General features: G+C 46.7%; 1 protein-coding gene and 1 non-coding gene across 2 annotated transcripts; both read right to left on the bottom strand.

Moving 5' to 3' along the window:
* Positions 1–4,275: 4,275 nt before the first annotated feature.
* Positions 4,276–10,379, bottom strand: LOC125757415 (uncharacterized). The gene is made up of 3 exons (XM_049413001.1): positions 10,305–10,379; positions 6,871–7,042; positions 4,276–4,619 (listed from the first exon to the last, which is right to left on the bottom strand). The coding sequence occupies exons 1-3, from the start codon at positions 10,377–10,379 to the stop codon at positions 4,276–4,278; spliced, it is 591 nt and encodes a 196-aa protein (XP_049268958.1).
* On the bottom strand, positions 8,675–8,746 carry Trnag-gcc (transfer RNA glycine (anticodon GCC)). Its single transcript has one exon. It is a non-coding gene; the product is annotated as a tRNA-Gly (tRNA).
* Positions 10,380–13,414: the final 3,035 nt, after the last annotated feature.

The following is a 13,414-nucleotide window of genomic DNA, read 5'->3' as shown; positions in this document are numbered from 1 at the left end:
GAAAGAAGTCAAAGGAATATGTGTTCTTGAGTTTAGAATAAAAGGTGAACGATCCAGCATCCTATATCCTCTACTACGGCAAAGTTGCAAGGCGCTGTCCATTAAGAAATAGCTATACACACAAAAAATGAGTGTTTAGAAAACTATTTAACGATTTACAATACTACGTGCTGTTCTATGGGAGCGTGGTCAACCGTTCATAAGGAAGATATTGTTGAAAAAGAGCTAGAAAACCTTCACATTTCATCAGTAAGAATATAGGGGAGATGTATGTATCCGTTCTGCTAAAAGTACGCCATCAAAATAGCCGCTACAGATTCGAAGAGTTCGCAAATAACATATCTATTAAGGAATTCATAAATATAACATGCCTGCATAAAGTACGAGCATAGCCCATTTCACTCCTTTCGTAACATATGCCTTTTAATTTAACATTTGCTCAATGCACATGCATGCTCAATTTCACACGTTATTGCAGCATAATGAACGTGCGCACTGACATCGACCGAGAGAAGCTGCACCAAGGGCTCAGAAAAAAATGTAGCCCTTCCCCTATCGGGAAAATGGGGGGCAAGCGAAGCCTCGCGTATGCGTGCCTCAAATGCTATGCTACTTTCTTTTTCTTTCTTTCTTTTTACCGCATTGCGCAATGTTCGCTCCCAATTTTTGCTCCCTCCATTCCGAGAATTGAACCGTCACCCACGTGCTCAGCAGCACAACCCTTCTGTTGCTACATGCAACAACGACGGTCATGCGTTCATATCAAGTCAACAATGAGGCGTGACTACGTGAACTGACAGGTGACCTCAATAAAAGATCAGATTTCCATATCAGAAACAACTGATCGCAGACAAGCTAGCCGACCATCGAGAGAGCATCAATTATAGGAAAACGCGCATACAAACTAGTGATGCAGAACTATCGGTAAATTGACTATCGATAGTTATCGATAGTTTTCTTGAAAGTATCGATAGTGTAAACAAACTGTCGATAGTGCTACTATCGACAAACTATCGATAGTGCAATCGGCAGTACCATCGTTAATATTACTGGCGATATTACTGCCACTCGTGTTTATTGCTTTGTTTCGATGTATTCGGGTTTCCCCCACGAAGGCTGTTAGCAAAGTTTGCGTAGACCGCGTCGTGATGTTTGAGAAGCTTCACGATTGTTTGAGATCATTCTGTTAAGATTACGCGCCAGACGCAAATAGTCAAGTTTATTCGAGAGCTTACGCGAGCACCAGCAATAACGCTTGAAGGTTCGATTACTGATGTATAAAAGACGACGCGTTTCACCAATGATCAAATTACTCAATAGCTGACGACTGCTCCCGCTGCTATCAGTGCGCACCATGTATCGCTTCTATACTGAGTTTTGATTTTCTGGGCACACGTTCGCCCAAATAAAGAGCTCCGTACTTCCCAGTCTTGCTGCAGCATTCTTCACCGTCACAACCACGTGACAATACTATCGATAGTGGTGTGAATAATGATGCGGTTGTTGGCCGGCCATATTGCCAAAACATTTGCGATAGGCTACTACCAGCCTCGCTTAATTTATGAGCAATTTTTGTCAGAGAAATTAATTGTTTCTGCAGTGGAAATGGCGGAATATATCCATCTATAAATTCGTATCCAAAAGCAACCAGTTACACTGTACAGTTAACTTCTTGATATATTTTTATTTTGAAATCATAAAATGCAATATCAATTTGAAGCCGCGCAGTCCCACCACATGTAAAGGCTTCCTTTCCGCTACAGCTGAACAGTTTGACTTTATCATCATGTGTCAGCAAAGCACACTAGTGAAGAACACAATCATGTCAACTTTCTTGCCCTTCAGCCTGCTCCTCCGGCTCCCCTATGTATCAGGCGCGCGGGGAACCAAGTTTATTCTGAAGTGAGTCCGCGCTGTTTATTTTATACTATCGATAATACCATCGAATTTTTTACTATCGATAGCGCTATCGATAGTATTTTTCACCATTGATAGTTCGATAGTGACTCAGCTATCGATAGTATCGATAGTACTATCGATAGTTCTGCATCACTAGTACAAACACACATGTGACAGGCGCGCGAGGGCCGCGTTCCTTCACGCTCGCGGGCGCCGGGCTTTTCGGCCACGACGCCCAAATGTGTGAGTTTAAAAGCTTCTTCGGGAAAATCTTCGGGAAAAGCTTCTTCGGGTTAAAAGCTTCGCTTAATAACAACCCAATACGCGGCTATTACATCTACGGTGTGTACGGCCATCTGTGCACTTGCGCAAGCAACGCTGTTTACGTACTAATTAGTTCTCGAAGTTTTGAAGTTCGGTTATAGGTTTAATGCCCTTACAAATAATGTGCCACCTAAAACGTATGAACAACGTTTTTGTCTGTTTTTCTCGTTTCTTTCAACACAGACGCCTGGTGTGTTGAAACAGTAAGTATATGCTGCTAGTAACGTTCTGCAGAAGCCTGCAGTATTTTGCATTCTTGTTAATAGAATTTAGTACTCAGCACTTTTAGATAGTCAGTGCAAGGTCAGTGCAAGTTTTTTGTTGTGTCCGTGTAAAATATTCGTCACGCTTTAGCATCTGCGTATCTCATTTTTTTTACCGCTTTTGAATAATGAAAGTCTCCATAACGCAGAATCCTCGGGCGCAGATGGATTTTAAGTTGTCTGTGCTTGTTTTTATTTGATTAGAATTTATTTTTTGAGGCGTAGAAAGTAGAGCTACGCTAAGTGCAATGTACGGAGAAAGGAAACAGTTAGGAGGGAGCATAGCGCAATGAGAAAGAAAGAAGAAAAGAAAGAAACAAACAAACAACGAAAGAACGAAAGAAACGAACAAAGAAAGAAAGAACCGAAGAAGCAAACAAAGGAAGAAAGAAGGAAACAGAGGAAGGAAGAAAGAAACAAAGAGCCAAAGAAAAAAACAAAGAAAGAGAGAACGAACGAAAGTAACAAACAAATAAAGAAAGCAAGAAAGAAAGAATGAAAGAAAGGAAGGAAAAACAAAGAAAGCAAGAAAGAAACGTAGAATAAAAGAACAAACAAACAAAGAACGAAATAAAAAAGAAAGAACGAAAGACAGAAAGAAAGGATGAAAAAAGAAAGAAACGAGGAAAGAAAGGAAGAAAGAAACAAAGAAACAAAGGAAAGAAGAAAGGAACAGAAAAAGAAAAAAAGAGAAGTAGTGCGTCAGGCACGCACACGCCAAGCTTCGCTTCCCCTCATTTTTTCGATAGGACATGTGGTCCTGAATTTTTTAACAGGAGAGTGTTTAATGCCAGGGTCCACCAAGACTTTCCTGACGCATTTCTGCCTCGGCAAAGAATAGACTAGAAGAAAATTTCCGTTGACAGCAGTCGAACCCACGATCTCTGGGTCCGCGACGATGGCTGGCGGGCGTTTAACCCACTGCGCTACCGTCGTTTTTTTTATTTCCGGTTGTACATCACACAAACGGGGACAACAGAATTATGTTACAAGACACCACAAACACGTAGGCACACATCTACCGTCAACCACTGGAACACATGAAGGAGGCTGCACGAACGCGCCTTTTATCTCTCACACTTTTCTCTCAGTGCTTTTGGTCGCGGGGTGCTGTCGCCGTCTGGAAGCGGTAGAGTGAAGTAATGCGTGGCCTTCGCGATTAGCTCCGGCAACGCGCCATTGCTACGACCGCACCGTTCGGCGCGTTTCCAATAGGAGCAGTGTAATTTTGTCAACGCTTTAACAAACCACGAGGTTGTGACTTTAGTGCAAGCCTCACTCATAGCATCCATACATATGAAAAAAAGTAGCTCGCCGACGCTCGCCTGGCCGTCGCACCACGTTCCCCGTTCGCCCTGTAAAACATCACGGCCAGCCTCGGGAGACACGACGCGCGTAGCGTTTCTCTTGGCGTTTCACGACGTTTTGAAGGAGTGCACATCGAGTGCCGATGTTTTTATGCGGTTGTTGATGCCACCTTTGCGCGGGATTCACCATGCGGGGTCGAGGTGTATGTTAAGAACTTCAGCTACCCCAAGAGAAAATCATAATCATGAACGTTAGTCGTCGGGCCGGAGATGTGCCACTAGGCAGTGCAAACCCAATAGACATTGTACAAGTTCTCATATATCAATGAACTATGAAGGATTCCTATGAAGGACGGATCGACCATGTTTTCTTTTTTTTTTTTTGTAAGCTTGGCTGCCATTACGTGCGCCACCCTATGTAATATTATACAAAAGGCAGCCACTTGGATGGTTGACGCGTATTGTGAGGCTGGTTTGGACAGTTATCCCTCACCATGTGTCGTGGCTGCGTTGGCGTCGTCCTTGGGTTCAGCGTTGGCGACTTCCTCCCAGCGGCGGCAGACGTGCCCGTAGAAGTCCTTGCAGGGGTCCACACCGATGTCCAGGAACCGCTCGAGGTCGCGCGCTGCGCTCCGACAGTTTGTGGACGAGCAGCGCGTCAGCACCAGGGGGTCTTCGACGCGCACGAAGACCAAGATGAGCACGGCGAGCGAGAGCAGGAGCACGACGACGGCCACCAGCGCAATGAGCACGTGCTGCTGGCTCCCGTGCCACGCAATGGCCGACCGGGTGCGCTGAGTGATCTCGCGGATCGTCGTGCCGCCGACTACGAGACCGAGGGTTGTATCAATTTGCGCCTATGTAGTCTAACGCTAGTGTGTTACTCTTAATAACCAGCGGTCATCTTGCCTTCGCGCTACATACCGTGTCCATGCCCGTTTCTTCTTCTTTATTTCGTCTAACATGTCCTTAACGCCCGATCGTTCCCTGGCCCATTCTGCTCTCTTCTGGTACCTTAAGATTACACAGATCATTTTCCTTTCCATTGCTCGCTGTGTCGTCCTCAATTTAAGTTGAACCCTCTTCGTTAACGCCAAGGTTTCTGGTAAGTACCGGTAAGATGTAGTTGTTACATACGTTTATCTTGAGGGATGGCGGTACACTACCCTTCATGATTAAGAGCAACATTAAGAGCCAATATGAGTAACAGATCAGGTTCCAAGAGAGGTCAAGCGCGCGAAGGGAAGGCAGAAAGTTAACACATGTCATTAAGATCATGATTGTGCTCTCTCAGCCATTTCATTATGGAATTCTCGATTCCGGAATCAAAAGCAATAATGTGTATTTGTACATTTTGGAGTTAACTACAAACGTTTTAGATAATGTTTAGCTGTTGCGTTCCGATTGTATTTAATGATGATCCTCAAGATGACCGCTGTATTCTTACCGCTGATGCTGACGCTCATTCTGTATTTCTTACGTCGAAAAATGCGGATTTGTATGCATTATATAACTCTTACAATGGTGGTTTAAAGGTGTATTAACATTCACAGAGGGTCTCACCTTCGGATTGGACGGTTGCGATGTTACATTGCATAATTCCGGCAATATATTCCCTTTCGGTATCATCATAAAAGCACGACTCATTTCACATTAGCTCCATACATTGAGAACTATTCGTTCGTATTTCTTGGCCGAATGCACAGTGTTTTCGAATGCTATTGTTGCATTTGTTATGGCTATTGCTGATGATGCTGCTGCTGTTGTGTACCCTCCACTCAATGGCAACACCTGATGACACCGTAAGCTGTCTACGCCAGTGAAATATGCTTGACGTATCTTTTTAATCACCGGAACGTCTACCTGTAGCCTGTACATGACCACAATCTTTGAAAATCGCCTCTTCGGTCGTCCGTTGAACACAATGGCAATACAGTAGCGTAACACAATAGGCAGTACTAATAAAGTACAACTGAACAAGATTGGCTGGTTCCCAACCAGTTTCAGTTGACAACGTCGAAAGGGCACATCGAATAGCACACGCGTTTACAGTAGCTATTCGCCACTTAGCTGTTGCCGTTATAGCGTGTACATGCGTTTTAATTCTGTCCAAAGTACTGCTTCAACATTGCGTAGCGTAAAGCAAGAACGAAAATAAGCTTGCTGGTGGCATTTCTTCATCGTGCTCAATGTTTTATGCGTATTTTTTTTTTTTCATGGTTTCTGCTTGCGGACAGATCTTCAATCTTTCCCAATGCTTCCATACTGAGCACGTTCATGTTTTTCCAGCCGTGATCATCGTTGAAGCACTCGGAGATATTGGAAAGGTGGCCGCGTTGATACGCAATGGTTAGGTTTGTTTCACTGTGGAGTAGATAGGACAACAGTAGCACCACGGGAAGTTTTTGATGAGCGGAGGCAGCTGTTCTATGGCGACGTTTAATCATTCAGAATTTCAATGCTTCCCACGGTCATCTCTTCCATTTCTACTCAAATAGCTCTCGAGCGCACCCGTCAAATAACAAAAAAATTTATACTCAGTTTCACCATCACTATTTATTGCTGTTCTGTGGTGTGGCCTGATGCTTGAGAGTACGTTAAGATATCGACGAGTTTAACCTATAGGCCTTGGAATGCTTCCACTTTATCCTCCTAGAGCGTTAAATAGGAATAAACCGGCCTTTCTAACGCTGGCAAAGCTAGGTCACCGGTAAACATTTTCTACTGGTGCACCACTTGTTTCGAAACCGTCATCTAAATGCAAGGAAAGTAATCAATACTTCAAGCACCAGTGCCCGAAAAATACTGCTAGTATGATCATGCAGGACTCCAAGGGAACCCAAGTCTTTTAGCGTATGAATGTGCAATTTCGCTCTGACAAAACCACTCTCCTGTACCATTGTCGCTACCAGTGACCTGTATGCTCTGTATCTTGTGTAGCATGTTATGCGTCGCGCATAACATCGCTGTCTTAACTTTTACGACCATGTCCATCTACCTCTCTTGTACGCTTCATTTAACAGACTTCTGCTGTACTGACGGCCACAGTTTAACTGCCAACGCAATATGTGGCTCACATCTGACAAGCGACTTGCGGCGGCCCTTTAGGGTATCGGTGCCGTCATCGTTCCCAGATTGCGGACCAGAGGCGACGTGTGTGCCGGCCGTTGTGAAACCGTGCGGCTCAGCTACGGACTCGAGTGTCGGCTGCGAACAGCGGTCCCACGGGCACGTTTCGACCACGCATTCCTGTATCAAAAGAAAGGGGAAATTATGTACGGCACACGTGTTGACAAGTACCAATTTGTGATGTCTTCAAAAAAAGAGAGAGAAACAAAAAGACAGCATTCTAATTACAAACTCTTACTGTTTTTAATAGTGGATTTTTTTATCTGCAACCGCGGTCACCCGGTTCGCAGTACATACACGTAATCTAAAATATTGACTAACGAAGTGAAGCATCTTCTATAAAAAAAAAATTAAACTGCGCCAGCCAGGAATCAAGCCCAGGACACCCGCGTGGCAGGCTAATATTCTACCACTGAACCACTGAGGCACTTTTTTTTTCTTCATTACCTGTTTTTACATATAACAAACAGAAGAGCGACCGCTATTTGCAGCACAATCATTGATCGCCTAAAAACAGTACTCTAACTGGGACAAATCAGGTCCCACTAAAACTGCTTCATGTGTAAGAAGAACTCTACCCCAGCTAAGCAATCTGGAAAACTTTCAAGGAAGTTTTTGTTATTTAAGAAAACGGGTTATGCTGTCCATGAAACATTGACACACCGGACGGGCGTCCACGTCGGCGTGCCGTATCGCCATACAGCACATATGTTGTGGAGTGTAATGAACATTACTGGATCAAACGGTGCCCCGTCATCCCTTTCAACAGAGAGATGCAGAATGTCAGAGGGGTCTAAGGGAGATTCTTTTTTGACGGAGCACGGCAGTACGTCGCACAAGAAGACGGTCCAACAATCAAGGAACACGTGGTGTTTCGTTTCCTCTTTTCTCGTTTCCCTAGCAGTCAGTTCCCATGGTACAGACATTACCTTTTCCTCTAGAAGGTGTTTGACGGGGAGCGTTCCCCTATGTAGTTGAAAGAAGAATGTTTTCGTTGCTGCAGGTGCCGTCATTTCTTCACCCTCGGATTCGCGAGTTCGCATATCGGAGTCGTCGGCTCTCCGCTGGCGAATTGCCGCAGCTTCGCCAGCTCGCAACGCTGCGTCTTCGGCACTGGCGACGCCTGTACGCGCAAGTCTATACGATTCGCTAGCGAGATAACGTATGGTGAGGAAAGCGTGCGTGCAAGTATGATTGGCTGGCGAAATCACGTGTTATTGTGAATACGGCGCTAGATTTTTGAAATGCGCGCGCTTCCACCTGATTGGGCAAAGCGAGGTCAGGTGACCTGCCGACTTAGCGAATGACGTTTCAGCGGACGCCACGTGATGTCGTGAATCTTCCGCTAGATTCATAATACGCGCTTACACTTGAATGGTCAAAGCGAGATCACGCGACGCACAGGTTCAGCCCATGAGTTTTCTTCGGATGCCAGCCGCGACTACTACGATTACTACTGCAGCGCAGCGCGGGCTTGTCAAAGAAAGGTTCGCTGCAAAAAGGCGTGCACCTCCTCGGCGTACAGTTTCGACTGCGAAGACGAGGTGCCTGACCGCCATAGCATAAATATAAAGGATTTCTATCAGCTACAAAAAAGAAATGTCACCTGCACGTTACACACATTACTTTTGAAATCGAGAGCAGATGATTAAAATCATCCGTGCTTATGTTTACTTAGCTTGCAAACAAGCGAGACCGCTAGCAACCAGTTGTCACCAAACCTGACATGAAAAAAGTAAAAGAGAGAAAAGCTGCGTCGGCCGGGAATCGAACCCGGGGCCACCCGCGTGGCAGGCGAGTATTCTACCACTGAACCACCGACTTTTTTTTTTTTCTTTATTGCCTGTCTTTGGCCCACATAAACTATATATATATATTTACAGATATTTACACAAAACAATCAAGAACATTGTTAAAAAACGACCGCTCAAATGTTGTGGCCGCACATGCGTTAAAATGTTGTAATCGTCGATAATAATTCGACGCGTGCCAACCACTCTGGAGTAAATTCCTGCAACTTTTGTTCCTCCACAAAATTCCTTATGCTTTCTTTGAAGTACTGCGTAGGCGATCGTGCATCTACATCAACGTGACTGACTGCCATTCTGGATTTCCAGATGCTATGAAGAGCCATAAGCATTATCAGGTCGAATGGGGTACCGTCGTCACTTTGTATTGGCAAATAGCGGATCCCATGTGCATCAAGGGGAAAATCTTTTTGATTGTGCGCTGGAGCACATCCCAAAGAAAGACAGCATCCCAACAGTCCAGGAATACATGCTCAATTGTCTCATCCTTCCTGCATATTATGCAATGCGTGCCCCAAGGAACATAAACCCCTTTTCAGCCATCCATGATTTTACAGTCAGCGTACCGGTGTGTAATTTAAAAAAGAAATTCTTCACACCTGGCGGTATTAGCATCGCCTTGACGCGCTTTAGTACAGTGTGCCCATGGCCTACATTGTAAAGGGACCGATATAAAGGCACTGGTAGAAACACATCACATAGGTCCTTGTACAGTTTTTTACGCTTGACTTCACTCAAGTACTCAAGTGAAAACCGCGCTGACAAAAGCCTACAGGAAAGCACAACTTCGCGAAGAAAACCATAAACACCACCGGGCACACTGCCGGTTGAGACAACCATGCTGGGCAAGTGTTGCCCCAGGCGAAGTTGACAGACAGTGCGAAGGAATGGGTTGCTAACGTCCCGAAAGAAATAAAACCGACTGACTACCTGTCTCAAAAACAAATGCGACAAGCCCAGTCCTCCATTTCGCACTCGAAGAAATAAATTGGTTCGACTTGATCTTTCCCAAGACGAAGCCCACACGAACACTGCGAACACACGGTGAAATCTTTGGATGTTTACCCTCGAACAATGCAAGACTTGTAGGGTATACCAAATTTTACTCATTAAGAAGATGTTGCAAATTGTGGCTTTAGAAAACATAGACCAATTCCAGCCATTCCACTTATTTACTCTGTCCCGCAGTTTATCCACTTCGCTCCTCCAGTGCGAATCGCTGTCTTTGTAGCACTCGAGGGGGGCACCCAAGTATTTCACCGGTGTCGTAACAAACTCATGCTGGCAAAACTGTCTGGGGTTTCTGGCCAGTCACCGTGCCAAAAGCCCAGGCATTTGCCCCAGTTTACCGCGCTGCCGCTCGCAGCATAGAAGCTTTTAACACATTTGACAGCTTGTGTTATGCTGTCTGAATCAGCGCAAAAGATGGCAATATCGTCCGCATAAGCCAACAGCCGGACTTCAACCTCATGCAGCTTAAACCCGCGAACACAGTCATTCTCTATGACACTCAAACAAAAGGACTCTATGTACAGACAGAACAACAGTGGCGAGAGAGGGCAACCTTGACGGACCGAACGCTTGACTGGGATGCGCTGCCCCACCGCCTTGTTAACGATCAGCCGCGTTGAGCAGTCTCGGTACGCCATGGCAACTCCCTCTCTAATTATTTTACCTAAGTTCACATGTTCTAAAATGCACAGAAGAATTTCATGAGGCACCCTGTCGAAAGCTTTCTCCAGGTCGATTTGGAGCATTGCCACTCGTGCTCCAATAGCGTCGCAGCATTCGAGGATACTCCGTGCTGCGTGTATATTAGTGAAGATAGTTCGGCCTTTAATGCCACACGTCTGGTGCGGCCCCACGAGCTCCGTAATGACTGTTTGCAACCTCTTAGCTAGGATTTTCATAAATATCTTATAATCTCCATTAGTGAGGCAGATTGGGCGGTAAGAAGTTACTCTGCGCAATGCAACAGGGTCTTCCGATTTCGGTATAAGAACAGTGTGGGAGGATGAAAAGGACGGGGGTAATACATTCAGCTCGAGTGCCTCATTGTATACGTCGGTTAGGACTGGTGATATTGCTAAATTGAAACATTTATAAAACGAGGAAGTCAGACCATCAGGGCCAGGGGACTTCCCCGGATGCATACTTTCAATGGCACTTTTTACTTCCTCTTCTGAAATGCGTTCCTCCAATATTTCTTTCGTATTGTTGTCTAGCTTTGGCATCAGCGTTAAAAACTCTTTCTTAAAACGGTCGACGTCGACTGAGCAGGCGGCGAATAAGCTGTTGAAGTGCTCAAAGAAAGCGCGCTCGATATGGTCTGCTGCATCGCTGACTTTACCATCGTGTTCAATTTCTGTTATCTGATTACGTCGCGCGTGCCACTTTTCTGAGCCCAACGCCCTTTTTGACGGTGCTTCTCCCATTATCAGTCCTCTCGGCCCTTGCCCGCACCATAGCACCACGGTACCTTTCGATATCGAACTGTTCTATTTTGCGTTTCAATGCGCGAATATCGTCAATAAACATGCCGGGCATCCTACATTCTTCGCTGATCAATTTTTGCAGGTTTCTGCGCATCTGCTTTTCTTCTGCCCTTTTTCTCTGCTTATAACACTCGAGCGCTCCAAAGCCTTCATTTTGACCGCCTGCTTGAAGTTCTCCCATTTTTCTCTGAACGTCTTCTTACCCACAACTTTCATTTCTTCAACTTCCGTCATTACTTCCGCCATAAACTTTTCATCGCTCAGCAGGTTCGAATTCAATTTCCATAGTTGCCACTCGAAGCCCCTTTTCCTTTCTTTCGTGCTAGCTACTAGAAAGCTCACCAAGCAGTGATCACTAAATGAAACGGCGCTAACACGGTATTCCTTGCAAAATGGCACCAAATCAAGACTCACGTACGCCCTATCTAGTCGGGCGTGGCTGGCTGCCTGAAAGTGGGTGTACTGCTTAGTCCTCCCACCACCGAGACATTCAGCCACATCCTCCAAGCCATGGTCACTTATTATATCGCTTAGTACAACGGTACTTGCGTCTTTGTACTGTCGAGCGCTAGTTTTGTCATTGGCTGAAAGAACGCAGTTGAAGTCCCCAATAATGATAAGGAGCCGGTTACACTGAGTATACTGTTTTAGCTGTTCAAAGAATACGCGTCTTTCATCGGCAACAGTCGGTGCGTACAAACAAATTACACGCCATTCCAAAGATGAAAACAAGAGATCACACACAATGAGCCGGCCAGACGGACATGACGTTACGGCCTCTATTTTAGCATGCAGACTCTGTCGGACGAAGAGCACACAGCCGGAAGAAGTCCCTACGGCATGGCTAACTATAGCAGAGTACCGCGACAAGAATTGGCGCACCATGCCCCCAGTTTCCTCGTCGCCATCGACTTTAGTCTCCTGCACTGCCAGAATGTCAAGATCGAGGTCGCTTACTAGTCGGTACAGTTGGCATTGCTTTCTCCTTGAGGCAAGGCCACGCACATTTAGGGTGGCCACACGGATTGAACTTTCTATTTGCATCATTTTAAGGCTGTGAAAAACCCAGGGGCATGGCGCTTACCTCACAACTGCACTTCCTTCCTGAACGCCTTGCCCCAGTACAGTCCTCACGGTGGCAAAGGCGGCGTTTCCGCCGTCTTGCGCTCCGTTGGAATGTTCGGCCGTGGCCGAAGGAGAGCCCGCCGCGCGGGAGTCGTTTTGGCGGGTGGCTCGTCCGTCGCGGTCGCACTGGGCCCCTTCTCGTTTTTCCCTGCGTCGTGGGGACGCTTCCCCGTCGCGCTGGCACTGTCGGTGTCGATCACAGTCATCGGTTCTGGCTCGGAGGGTGTCTCGACGGTTCCGCCGAAAAAGGTGTCGCCGGTGCTGCTCGCATCAACCTTTTCACTCCTTCCTTGTGCACCTTCGTGCGGAAGCCCGGCTTCGGGCTTACCTGGTGCTTCACGCAGGCCATCTTCTTGTGAGCTTGACGAACCATCTTGGACAGCCGAGTTTGGGCTCCCTCCTGCTGTTTCCTCCGAGTCTGCCTCGTCCATGAGGTGCTCCAGTACGTCGTTTGCCTGCGCTGGTCCGGTAACGCTGGCGTATGTCCTTGCGCAATCCGCGTCTTCGTGGCCGAAGCGGCGACAACGATTGCAGCGGGGTACTCGGCAGTCTCGACGTATGTGCCCAGTACTCTTGCACCGTAGGCACAACGGAGCACGGCCCGGGACAACAACAAGAGTCAACTCTCCGGCAATCTTGAGCTGGTGCGGAATGTCATCGACCTTGACGTCGGAATGTAACTTCAACCCCACAGACCGTGTCGTCGAGCCCTTTTCAGTGACGCCTTGCGCTCTCCACTTCTCCCGCGTCACTTCTAATACTTTCCCATAGGGCGTCAAGGCCACACGCACGTCTTCATCGGTCACGCCGTGCAGCAACCAATGTAGCTTCAAGCGAACCTCGCGGTTATTTGGGTCGATAAGCAAACATGGGCGATCCTTTACCTTCACGTCGACGGCCGAGAGCAATTTCCGAGCAGCGTCAGCACTCGTCATTGTCACGGCCCACACGTGGTTCATTTGATACGCCCCCAACGCCAAAACGTCGGCGAGCGCACCAAGCTTGGCCAGAGTGTCCCGGTAATCTTCGACGCGGTAGGGCCGGGCTCTTGGATCGCCATGCAT

This window comes from Rhipicephalus sanguineus, chromosome 2 (genome assembly GCF_013339695.2).
Source record: "Rhipicephalus sanguineus isolate Rsan-2018 chromosome 2, BIME_Rsan_1.4, whole genome shotgun sequence".
NCBI lineage: Eukaryota > Metazoa > Arthropoda > Arachnida > Ixodida > Ixodidae > Rhipicephalus > Rhipicephalus sanguineus.
The sequence above is the reverse complement of the archived record's forward strand: the minus strand, read 5'-3'. Positions and strand labels throughout refer to the sequence as shown.